Raw genomic sequence first — 12,731 nt, 5'->3', positions numbered from 1 at the left:
CTTGGGAGACTTCCTTCCAGAAGGAAAAGCATTAGGGCCTAAGGATATAGCACAGTGGTTAGCGCAAGCTTATATATACACAGAGTCCAATGAAGCCCAGGGTTCAATCCCTGGCACTAAGAAAGAGTGTTTGGGGGGATAGGCAGGGACCCACCCCATGGTGCTCCGACATTTTCTCGGCCCTGTGCTCAAGCATCACTCCTGGTTCACCATATGTGTTGTTAGGGGTCGAGCAGGCTGGGCTGCAGACTAGGTAAGTGCCTTACCTTCTGTACTATCTCTATAAGGCCTATAGGGCAGGATTCTAATAGTGTGTAAAGTTATGTTGGGAAAGTCTTGTCCTAAATTATTTTTTCTGAAGGTTCAGTGTTTTGTCATGAAACAGTGATAATATATACAAGTGGTCCAGTGGACTTGCAGAAAGTGATGGGCCTGGAGAGCAGGGCTCGGGTCAAACGCCATCTGTGCTTTCCCTCCAGTGGAAACGGTTCAGGCATCCCAGAATACCGGGGAGATGCCTTTTGCTTCTTCACTCTATAAATCCAGTTTAGAACTGTGCATGCGCTAGGAAATTATGTTTTAAATAAAGGGTTCTAATGAACCTTTTTGTTTTTCTGCATGGAACACCAGTGAACTGCTTTTAATCAGTAATTGAGTATTTTTAAAAAAATTTATTTCTGGCTTTTTGGGTCACACCCGGCGATGTTCAGGGGTTACTCCTGGCTCTGCACTCAGGAATTACTCCTGGCAGTGCTCAGGGGACATATGGGATGCCAGGGATCGAACACAGGTCAGCCACATGCAAGGCAAAAGCCCTACCTGCTGTACTATCATTCCCAGTAATTAAGTATTAACGCATCATCGGTGCATCCTAAGCCACGGTCCAGGCTCTCGTGTCACTGCAGGGGTAGGCAGTTTTCGATGGGATTCTGAACATGCCTCATTTCAGAGAAAACAGTGCACAGATATACCTTAGTGGAAAGACTCACCAGACTTTGGCAACATTATGACAGCTTGAACAGCATAATAACCAACTCAGCTTACACACTGGGAACGTTGCTCCCAACAGAAAGAGAGAGATATTTGGGAGAAACAGAAGAACAGAATTCTTCTTTTGGCAGAGCACATATATTTATACATTCTTCTGTGTTTAGCTCCATGGTTAGCGAACACTTCCTGGAAAAGCTGCAGTACACAAATGTTTTTAATTTCAACTTGCACATTTCATCTGGTTGGTTCCTGGGACAGGGTTCACTGCCCTGGAGGTGGCTTGGCTCCATCTTTAAAGCCCACACTAATGAATTTCAGGTTTGGAACATAAAACAGCTGCTCTGTATTGGACAATCATGTGAACTTGTAATTGTTTCCCATGAATGTCTTAAATAGCTAAGCAGTGTTACTCTGGATGGTGGGGTTTTTGCTGTCTCCAGATACACAGATTGCATTGCCTTTGTTCTTTGTACTCAGAGCTTGCCTACTTAAAGAACTTGGAGTTGGGGCCAGAGAGATAGTACAGTAGGTAAAGCACTTGCCTTGCATTTGGTTGACCCAGTTTCAATCCCAGGCACTGCATACAGTCCCCCGATCCACACCAGGAGTGATCCTTTAGCACAGAGCCAGGAGTAAGCCCAAGTGCCACCAGGTATGGCCTTCAAGCCAAACAAAAAGCACAGCTTTGATTTGGAAAGATTTCTTCCTTTTTGTAAAGGGAACACTGTTGGAGGAAATAGGGTGGAGATCATCTGAGTGTTGTTGGATGTATTGAAGGACACAAAAATAACATTAAGAGCGAGTAGAGAGATAGTACAGCAGGTAGCGTGCTTGCCTTGCATGTGGCTGACCCCAGTTCAACTCCTGGTATCCAGTATGGTCTCCTGGCCCCACCAGAAGTAATTCCCGGTCCAGAGCCAGGAATAACCCCTAAGCATCACAGGGTGTAGTCCCAAACCAAGAAATAATAATAATATTAAATAACATTAAGGGACCAGAGAAATAGAGCAGCATTTAAGGTGCCTGCCTTACATGCACCTGACCTTGGCTCAATTTCAGCACTGCATGGGTTTGACCTTGGTTCAATTCCAGCTACAGCAGCACCAACAGGAGCAATCTCTGCACAGGAGCACAGACTCCCTAAGCATTGTTAGGTATGGTCAAAATTTTTTAAATTCCTAAGAGCTAAAGAGTGCAATGGACTGCTCATTCCTTGCATGCTGGGAGCCAAGTTTGATCCCCAGCAGTGCAATAGTGCATGGTCGTCCCCCCCCCCACCACCACCACCACCAAGCATCACTAGGAGTGATTCCTACGTACCACCAGGTGTGACCCAAAACCAAAAACTGAAAAGGTTGGTTTGGACTGAGTATATTTGTTTTTTCCTCTGAACTGTTTGAAATTAAAGAAAAAAGAGGTTGGAATGTAGCTCAAGTTGGAAGGACACATGCCTCATATGTATGAGGCCCTGGGACACAACCCCCAAAGTTCCCCCCAAAAACAGGAATGGAGAAAGATACAATAAAATTTTCACAAGATGGGCCGGGGAGATAGTACAGCAAGCAGGGTGCTTGCCTTATACACAGCCGGCCCAGGTCCAGTCCCCAGCACCGCCTGTGATACTGGGAGCTCCACAGGAGTGAGATCTGAGAACTGCAGAGTGTGGCAAAAAAAAAAAAAAAATCACTTGTCATACTTTTTGGTGTGGATACAACTAGTAATAGTTTAGGGATTTTATCTGATCTGACCCAATTCTCATTTAAAAAAAATAAATAAAAAAACGTTCCAAGTGGGACCGTTGATATGGAACATGGAAACTCCTCTTAGTTGGAAGGAAAGACGTAGGTAAATGGAGCCATAGGTAACCCTTTGTAAGAAGGACAGAGTCCAGGCTGTGAACATGGATCTTCACCCCTACCTGCTCCTCTCCCACCCCCACCATCCCGCCCCCCAGCCTACTTCAACTTGGCGCTCTTTGGCAGTACTGATAAAGATGATGCTGACCTCATCTGCACAGGCTTCTTGCCGTCATGCGCAGTTGCAGGCTCAGTTTGTGTGTGTGGGGAGGGGAGGGGGGGAAGTGAATTCAGAATTCCTTCCCCTGTGACTGCTTGATGAGCTTCCAAGATGAAGCAGGAGAATGTCCATTCCTGTGTGTGATTGATTCTGTCTCAGGCCATTCATGCTCTCCGGGCCTCAGTTTCCTCCTCCCAAGTGAACCAGATGATCTCCTCAGGTCCTTCCTAAAGCCATAAGGGTCTGAAGTTCCATTTATTTTGCATATGAGGTTGGGGCATCCGTTGCGCTGGGCAGCAAGGGACTGTTGGTGTTGTCCAGCCAGTAGACTCCTCTGGCAGGCAGACAAGACGTGGATGAACAAGCACTCAGTTGCTGCAACATGTTTGTGTTGGGTTTGCTGGAACAGTCCGTTCCAGCAAATAGTCTGGGTGATGAAGGGATTGTCACAGGGGGTGCTGAGCACTCGCCAGGCCTGCTGAGACCCTGGAGGGCAGCATGAGGTTCCCACATACACTCTGGCATCGGCAGGCCTTGATGCTCTCCAGCTCCTAACCATCCCACCAGCCCCAGCACCCTACCCAGCCTGACCTTGAGAGAATCACCTGACAGTGCTAAAACTTTGTTTTTTTCTGAAAATGAAAATAGTAATGTATATATTCAGAGTTAGCCTAATGTATTTATCATAGTGCTTCAAATTTTTTATTTTCAAAAAATGCATTTGGAAATATCTAGCAGATTGGTGGGACTAGGTAAATAGGGGATGATTGAAAATAGCAATTTCTGGAAAACCCAAGTACTATCTATCACCTTACCTGAAAGTCAAAGAGGGATGTGGGAGCTAATATTTGTGTCATGAGTAATTTCACAGGCAGCTGAAGTTCTTTCTGTTTGTTTTGTTTTGGGAGGAGCCACACCCAGCGCTGCTCAGGGCTCTGTGTGCTGCTCGGGGGGTATGCAGTTCCGAGGATTTGATATGAGGCAAACGCCTTAGCCCCTGTACTAGCTCTCCAGACCCACATCATCATTTAATATGTACCACCTCATATCCAGATACAGAGAGCTGCAGATTCCAAGGTCAGGATTCTGGAAACAGCGGCATGGACATTTAAGTCTGATTCTCAACCTTTGAGTTCCTTCTACACTTGCTGCCAACACACCCAAACACACGGTTGATGCATACATAGGTCAAACCTCTGATGATTCTAGAAAAAGGAATAAATGGTCAAAAGTGGTGCTAGTACGTGAGGTGTGTGTGAGCATTGTGTGTGAGTGCCTGGGGAGTGTCACATGGTGCTTTTTTAAGCAGACTTCAGTTTTTCTGACTCCTCTTTAAGACAAACCAGGGAAACCCTGGCCAGTCCCGTCTCACTTGGGGGATCTTAATTTCGAAACAGCTCCTGGGGATAGTTAGAAGACTTGAAAATCTCCGGGATGTCACTGTCCAGTTTCGAAATGATTTTGTAAATGGGTTTCTTCCAGGAAGGATCGGCATCTTTCCCCGTGGAGACTGCCTTGAAGAACTCCTGTAGCGTCAAGCTGGCCATTTCCAAGAAGCTTTCCGGAACCTGCATCCCCCACAATACCCCCGGGAGAGAGAAGCCCTGAGACAGGGGGACCAGCACTCAGACCCGTCCGGAGGTGGTGTCTGCCACCACACACCCCCAGAGGAAGCGGTACTAGCTGGCCACCAGAGGTGCCACTCTCAAACCCACCACCCCCATCAGAAGGCAACTGTCAGATGATGACACTGATGAGCCAGCCCTGGCTGAGTGCCTGGGGAAAAAAATCCCCTGCATGGAAGGAGCCGGTGTCACTCACTGTGAGGTTTTTCTGTTCTTCCCCTTGGTGTCTAACATGGAAAGGTGTGCCCTGAGATTTGCGACTGTGGCATCTCGCCATCTTTGGGAGCTGGATCCAAGGACTCAATGGAATGGCAGGGAGGAGGGTTCACGTGTATGTCCCAGCGCCCCACAGAGGCAGCTAGAGGGAACCATACACCAGGTCCTCCAGCTGCAGTATGGTCTGGGCACCGCAGAGAGCAGCTGTGCTAGGGCAGCCCGCCCCCTGGCCTCAGAGAGGAAGTGAAGCCCCTCTGCCCACCCGCGTACTTCCAGACCTCTGCTGGCACAGGTGGATGTCCGCAGTTTTTCCCATTCTCGGGAGTATGGGTCAACAGTCAAGCGACAGGCAAGAGGAAGAGTGTGGTGGGCGACCTCCTGGCACAAGAGGCAAAACCCCACCCTAGGGAACATGGGTTCTCCCCAGTGACCCTCACACAGACTTGCCCTACAGCTGCAACCTGGGTGCCTTCCACAAAGAGCCTCCCACAGACGGGAAAACACGAGTACCATTGACTCGGTACCTCCAGAAAGCATTGGAGGGGCTGGAGCGATAGCACAGCGGGTAAGGCGTTTGCCTTGCACGGGGCTGACCTGGGTTTGATTCCCAGCATCCCATATGGTCCCCTGAGCACCACCAGGAGTAATTCCTGAGTGCAGAGCCAGGAGTAACTTCTGTGCATCACCAGGTGTGACCCAAAAAAAGCAAAGCAAACAAACAAACAAAAAAAACCAGCATCGGAGATGGATCTGTCATGGAAGCCCCACAAATGAAGCTGTGCACGTGAGAATAAAAAGTAAGAACCCAGTGAGGGGAAGGCCTGAGAGCTATTTGCAGCAGGTAAGATGCATGTGGCCTTGTAGGACCTGACCCGGGTTCCATCTACAGCACCGTATGTGGTTCCCTGAGCACAGAGCCAGGAGTACACCTTGAGCACTGCCAGGTGTGTCCTCCTCAGAAGAAAATCAAGAATGTAATGATATCAAGGACAGATACTATTGTAAAGGAAACCCTGGCCAAGACAAGGTGTGATGGCGGAGCCCAGAATTGAGTCGTGGGCCTCCTGGCACCGAGGCAAATGGGCCAACAGTCATGTAACTGACTAATCAGTCTCAGTGGCTGCACACCTGGCAGACCCCAGCTTGGGTTTCAGGAAGGAGCCTGGCTGGGCTTGCCCTCCGGGGCACTGCCCGCACACTTGAAGGGGAGCTGCTGAGATGGTGGCCTTTGTGATAGCCTGCAGGCCAGCCCCAACCCACCATGCCTGTCGCAGGCATAAGGCTACACACAGAAGGAGATCAGAACCTAAAGCTCCAGTCACTTGGACCAGGGGCACCACAGTCCCCCCCCCCCCCATCCCCCTAAATGCGCGCGCTTACCTCAAAGTCATTCCCCTTGTTATAGTGCATATTCAGGGTTCGGAACAAATCCGAGTCGCGGAGAACCACCAATGTCTGGGCATTTGTGACGCCATCTGAGATTGCCTGTCGGGCAGATTTCTCCATTTGGATGTAATAAAACTCACGGAAGTTGCTGAACCACTTGATCATCTGGGAGGTAATGCAGCGGTTGAACTGTACAAACAGAGGATCCATCGGGTCAGACGTTTTGCCATGAGGTGCTGTGAACCGTCAGGGTTCAGTTCAGCAGCAGGATAAGTAAGAACAGCTTCCCCCAGTATACGAAAGGGCTTCCTTTAAAGAAGCCACGGTGGGCCAGAGCGATAGTACTTTGGGTAGGGTGTTTGCATCCCATATGGTCCCCCGAGCGCTCCAGGAGTAATTCCTGAGTGCAGAGCCAGGAGTAACCCCTGAGCATCACTGGGTGTGACCCAAAGAAAGCAAAAAAAAAAAAAACAAACAAACTAAAGAAGCCACAGAGGGGGGCCAAGGGATAGTTCAGCGGGGAGGGCGTTTGCCTTGCACATGGCTAGCTTAAGTTTGATTCCTCAGCACCCCACGAGGTCCCTCGAGGCCCAAGAAGAGTAATCCTTGAGCAAGGAGCAAGTCCTTAGCACCGCTGAGTGTGGGTCCCCCCAAACAAAAACAAAACAAATTCTGATAAAGTAAATGACTGTAAACTTGAGGCATGTTCGAGCTTTTCCGTGTACCTTCCCCCACCCCCAGATACCCCTCTCCCTGCCGTGTTGCAGGGGCTTCTCTCCAGCTGATGGTCTAAACTCCAGCGGCCGCAGGGTCACTGGCACCGCAGAGTCCCCGCCCAGGAGGGAGTTTGCACAGAGGCCACGTGCTGGGGAAGAGCGAGCATGCGCGGTGGGGCCCGCCTCACGCCCCGCTGACTCTGAGACATCGTTACCTGAACGTCAGGGAAGTAAGTCTTCAGGAGGTTGGAACTGGGATAGCGCGTGAAGAAAAACATGAGTTTGGCTTTCTTCAGATGACCAGGGTTCAGGCCCTCCTGGATGTGACCCGGCGTCAAGGGAAATACATGCTAAGTTTGTCAGGTAACTCCACTTGTTCGAGTGGACAGTGGCCTTGTCATGTTTTGGGGAACATCTCAGGGGTTTTTTGTTTGTTTGGGGCTATACCTGGAAGTGCTCAGGGCTAATTCCTGGCTCTGCATTCAGGGATCAGTCCTGGTGGGTTCGGGGGACCGTGTAGGGAGCCAAGGATAGGACCCAAGTTGGCCGTGTGCAAGGCAAATGCCCTACCCGCTGTGCTATCACTCTGGCCCCACCTTATGCTTTTCTTCACCCTCCCCCCGCCCCCCCCCCCCCCCACACACACACACACTGGTGAAATTGCTCCATTTCTGTCTGTAGCCGATCTGACCAGGTAAGAGTTTTTCCTCCTAGATGCGGAGATCGCCAAATGTACAGTGAAGTTGCAGAACTTAAAACATTTGGTATGTGGAGACCCCGTGGCATCTAGGAGAACAAGGACCAATTTGTGCTCTCTGAGTAGGGATGGAAGAGAAGCTTCTGAGCGCCCCCCGGCAGAGATGAACTCCAGTTTTCTGCCTGGTTCCTCATCTATGAATCGAGAGGAGGTCCCCAGCCTTCGCTGTGAGGCTGACCAGCATGGAGGCCGGTACCACACCGTCCCCTCTCCACCAGCTCCACTACTGGGCCACACCTGCGTCTTCCCTACCAGACGGATCTCCCCCTCACCCCCTCCCAGATCCTGCTTGCTCCTCTCTCCTTGGGGAGCCCTCCCTGGCCCCCTGCTGCCAAAGCTTCTTGGCTCAACCTCCCCCACCCCACCCCCCATGGTAGCTGTGACTTTTACCAGAATCTCGACTGTATGTTTTGTTTTGTTTTGTTTGCTTTTTGGGTCACACCCGGCGATGCTTAGGGGTTACTCCTGGCTCATGCACTCAGGAATTGCCCCTGGCGGTGCTCAGGGGACCATATGGGATGCTAGGAATCGAACCTGTGTTGGCCATGTTGGCTAGTGCAAGGCAAACGCCTTACCCGCTGTGCTATTGCTCCAGTCCTTGACTGTATGTTTGTCACCCCAGCTAGACTGACTTTCTGGAGGACAAGGATTTGCTTTTCATCTTCATTTGCCGTGTGCCTGCCCTAGTGCTGAGGACCCTGCAGGTGCTCAAGAAATGCCTGTTGGCAGCAGGGATGCATGACCTTCATCCACACACAGATCCAGAAGTGCCTCTCCAGCTTGTTCCTTGCTCTGGGAACACCCCTCAGCCTTAAAGCAGAGCGCTGGGAAGGAAGTGTTCTCCGTAGGAGCCTTGCAAGGGCCACAGGATAACCAAGACTCACTGGATAGCCCCGCTGACTTTCACAGGGCTCCTGGGAGATAACTGCTGGCCTCTCCCCAGGCAAGTAGAGGAGAGACCCTTTGGGGGCTGAGTTGTTTTCATTCTTCTGCCGCTGTCTGACTTTATTGGGAAGTCGGCCTTCCTCAGGGGCCCCCCACCCACTAGCCTTTTATCGTCACATGGCAAGAAAGTACATCCTTGCTGCTATCGCTATACCTCTGAGAAGCTTCACTACCGCCGGAAGAGGTGGTGGTGACTGGGGAGGAGTTCTGAGTCGTGGCTTTGCTGGTGCTGCCAGCCGGGAAAGCACCGGAGGATGCGCAAGCTTTGGAGGGAGTTGTGAACATCGCACCCGCGGCCAGCAGGGGGCACTGTTTCTTCGGTTTTCAAATAAGCGGTACCTGTCCCTGTGGCGTGCTGTGGGCAGGAGCCACCCAGTCCTGCCAGCAAAGGGAACACCTCCATTCACGCCTGACCCTGAAATCCACAGACACCTCCACCTCTGGAGTATCCAAGGGACATAACATGAGCTAAAAAGACCATGATCCCGAATATGTTCTCAGGAATTGGAGAGATGCGCACTGGAACAGGGCTTTGGAGCAACCTCCCTCTCTTAGACCAAGCTTACTTGACCAGCCCCCTTTCTGGAAAGAAAAAAAAATCACTGGGCTGGAGCAATAGCACAGCGGGTAGAGCGTTTGCCTTGCCCTGCGGCGACCCGGGTTCAATTCCCAGCATCCCATATGGTCCCCTGAGCACCGCCAGGAGTGATTCCTGAGTGCAGAGCCAGGAGTGGCCCCTAAGCATTGCCGGGTGTGACCCAAAAAGAAAAAATAATTACTCAGCCTCCCCCACCCCCAACCCCTGGAAATTTATCCTAAATGGGGGAAAAGTGCCTCCTAACTGCATTCGAGCCTCCACTGTAAGATTGGAACAATAAGATGAGCACATCCAAACCCCTGCAGACCAGCCTGGGTTCCTCAGTCTTCCCCAAGGGACTCCCGCCCCCTCCAAGTGCCAGCCCCTTACCTAACCACCACACACCCCTCCCCTCAGCTGTCCCCTCAGCTGCTGCTTAGAAGCAATACCTTAACCCAAGGCCTCTTGTCCTGCCAGGATCTCTGGTCTGCTCTCAGAAATGCTCCCTGCCCTGTCCTCCTTTCCCAGGGGTTTCTGACCCTCAGACCCCTCACCCCTGTCCCCCATGAGTGATCTGGACTTGGAGGAGCCGAGAGGGGGGAGGGGCCCTGCCTCAGATCACTCCTGCCACTTGGGTCTGTGAGCAATGGACAACAAAGTTCCGGGCATCTTCCTTCCACGGGGTGTTCATCCTACCCATTCATATCTGCAGCCCTTTCAGACCTGAATAACTGAGCCCTCCTACCATAGTGGTAGAACCTCGTGTGTCCCAAAGAGATGAATAAGCTTCTCCAGCTTCTGTCAGTACCCGGATGGGGTCCCCACTCTCTTAGGAACCTAGTTCTTGGGCAAGGCATGGAGCTGGCCACAGGAACACGGCCCTTCCCGGGGCCACGCTGGTGTGGGGAGCCCCGCACCCTCATCTGCCAGAATTCCTATCTCTCTGGGCTGCCACAGAGGACCACAGCCACGCATAAAGGATATGTGGACCGGAGGAAAAGGGGGAGCCTCGGCTGCCGCCTCCAGACCTCCCGCCTCCATTTTCACCGAGGAGAGAAGGGGCAGTCCTTCTAACACAGGGGGCGTCGTGAGAGACAGGGGGTGCCGCAGCCGGAGTGCCCCCCAAGGCCTCAGGGCCGGCTCAGAGCAGGCATGACTTTGGGGGGCTGAGTCCTGGGGGATGCCACCACTCCAGGGGCCCTTGGGTCGGTTACCGAGTAACTGGCGAATAAGCTGGTTTTCCTGGACGTGAATAGGCACAGCCAAGGTTCGGCTCACGGGGGGACCCTGATAGAGGCTGGGGATCATTCTTCGAGCATCTAGAGGCTTGGCCAGGGAAAAGTCTCCCAAGGGGGACCCAGTCAGTGGCAGAGACCTCCGGGGCCAGGCAGCCAAAGGAAGGGGGTCTTTGCTGGCTCCCCGCTCCGGAGGGGAGGGCTGGCTTGCACCCTCTGCCACCGGGCCCTGGAAACTCGCACTCAGCCGAGCCAGGTGGCCCGCCGGGTCCAGCAGCACCTTCTGTAACACAGAGTCCACGGCCTGGGACATGGCGCGGCTCAGCTCTTTGCTCAGGATCGCCAGCAGGGCCTGTGTCCCGGGGGGCGGGAGCCTGGCTTCCTCAGCCTGGGGACCCAGCTCACGGTCTCCACGGTCTTCAGCCCTAGAGAGGTTCTCGCTTGAACCCTGCCAGCAACGGTTGCCCTGAGCCCAGGGCCGTGGCCCGTAGCCATTCGTCTGCCTGACGGGCTGGGCCACCGGCAGAAGGTGCTCCTGCACTAATCTCAGCTGCTGCTTCAGCAGCTGCAGTTCTTCCCTCACCCGAGGGCCCCTCTTCCTGCTGCCCCGGTCTCCCGCAGGGCCTGGCTGCAGATGGCCTTGCTGCATGGGGACACTCTGCTTCCTCTTCCGCTCCCGGACCTTCTCCACGCAGGACGGGCCAGCACCGGCCTGGTTGCTGCCTGACCCCACCAAAGGGCTGGCAGGGAAGCCCATCCCACGGACGATGGTCTCCACTCTGGCCCTCTTTGCCTTGATGTGCTCATCCCCGACCCGGTCCAGTTCAGCGAGGCTAGAGCTGGGGCCTTGGCTCCAGTGAATCCGGGGGTCTCCGCCCTGTGGGCTTCCTCCAGCTTCCACGCAGGGTTCAGTCAAGGGCGGAGAGTGCCAGCCGGAGTCGGGCTCCATGCCTGGGCTCCACCGTGCTGAGGATGGTCTCAGCTGGGATTTCTCCTCTGCCCTTAGGTGAAAGCAGTGTCTACGGAGGGAGGTTTTGCGAGTCTCCTGGACAGACCTCAAAATCAGAAAATCATAGGTTGGATGACTTGGGCGTTGCTTTCCAAATGCAAGTTTGGGATAGGGCTGGTAGGTCTTACACCCATCCTGCTTCTATCCCAGGTACCACATGTGATTCCTCCGAGCACCACTAGGGGTCAGGCCTGGCCACAGAGCCAGAAATAACCATAGCACAGTCAAATGTGATATAAAAAACAAAAATGAATTTTTTTTTAAAGGAAGAAAGAAAAAAATCAGAAAAAAAGAGCAGTATTGGGTTGAGCAGACCTAGGATTCCTTTTGGAGTGGGGAGGGGGTGCTCCTGGCAGTGCTTGGTACTCCCCTGCAGTGCTCAGCCCTAGAGGTGCTTGGAACTTGGAGAAGGGGAGGCATGCAGTCCTAGGGTCTCGCCCAGGGCCTTGTGTGTTTTCTATCACCGATCCACATCCCCGGGCTGGAGTCTGTACTGGGGGAGAGGGGAACCTCCCAAGCAGTGTTCAGGGGGCCCAGGCAGAGGTCACTAGATGGTTCAGTCCTCAGGCCCAGTGGCACCGGGGGACCTCAGGGCCATCCCAGATGATGTGAGGGGATGGTTAGAGTAAGTGGAAGTGGCCCCTCCAGGTGCCCCTGAGCTTTCTACCCTCTCCTCCCTCCTAACCATTCCAGTGCCTTGGAGGGACTGCATCACCCACCCACTTTGGGAAATACTGATCTAGCTCCTATATGAAACAAAATCAGGAAAGTGGGCTCCCAGCACCCCAAGACCAAGCAACTCTGAATCTTCAGACCAGAGAGCATTGAACCCCCTGGTAAGGTTACCAGGAAGTGCTCCAGGCTCCCCAGGCACTGCTTGGGGGCACTCCTCCCCCCCCCCAAAAAAAATAATTCAAGAAAGAGACAGCATAGATTGAAAAGTGGATGGATAGGAATGGGGGAAGAGAGAAAGGAAGAAGTGGGAGAGGGGGAGGGGAAGGAGATAGGAAGATGCTTCTGGAACCTCTGACTTTGCTGGATCTCCCTTTAGGTCACTGAAGCTTCCTGTCTGTGCTCTGGAGAGAGCAACTAAGCGGCTAAGAGACAGACTCAGTGTCTTAACAGAGCAGCAATCCACGGAATGTCAGATTGAGCTCTAGACCCTAGAGCTCAGACCTAGTCATGGGGGCCAAAGCGACACTGCCCACTCCTAAGCTCTGGAGGAAACGGGCCTCTTCACAGGAGCCACGGAACCACAG

General features: G+C 52.8%; 1 protein-coding gene across 1 annotated transcript; it reads right to left on the bottom strand.

Moving 5' to 3' along the window:
- Positions 1-4,309: 4,309 nt before the first annotated feature.
- PROX2 (prospero homeobox 2) lies at positions 4,310-11,412 on the bottom strand. The gene is made up of 4 exons (XM_056133338.1): positions 10,213-11,412; positions 7,165-7,272; positions 6,228-6,422; positions 4,310-4,574 (listed from the first exon to the last, which is right to left on the bottom strand). Exons 1-4 carry the CDS (start codon positions 11,410-11,412, stop codon positions 4,389-4,391), a joined length of 1,689 nt encoding a protein of 562 aa, XP_055989313.1. The 3' UTR covers positions 4,310-4,388.
- Positions 11,413-12,731: the final 1,319 nt, after the last annotated feature.

Source organism: Sorex fumeus, unplaced genomic scaffold (genome assembly GCF_029834395.1).
Source record: "Sorex fumeus unplaced genomic scaffold, SorFum_2.1 ptg000098l, whole genome shotgun sequence".
In the NCBI taxonomy this organism is placed as follows: domain Eukaryota; kingdom Metazoa; phylum Chordata; class Mammalia; order Eulipotyphla; family Soricidae; genus Sorex; species Sorex fumeus.
The sequence above is the reverse complement of the archived record's forward strand: the minus strand, read 5'-3'. Positions and strand labels throughout refer to the sequence as shown.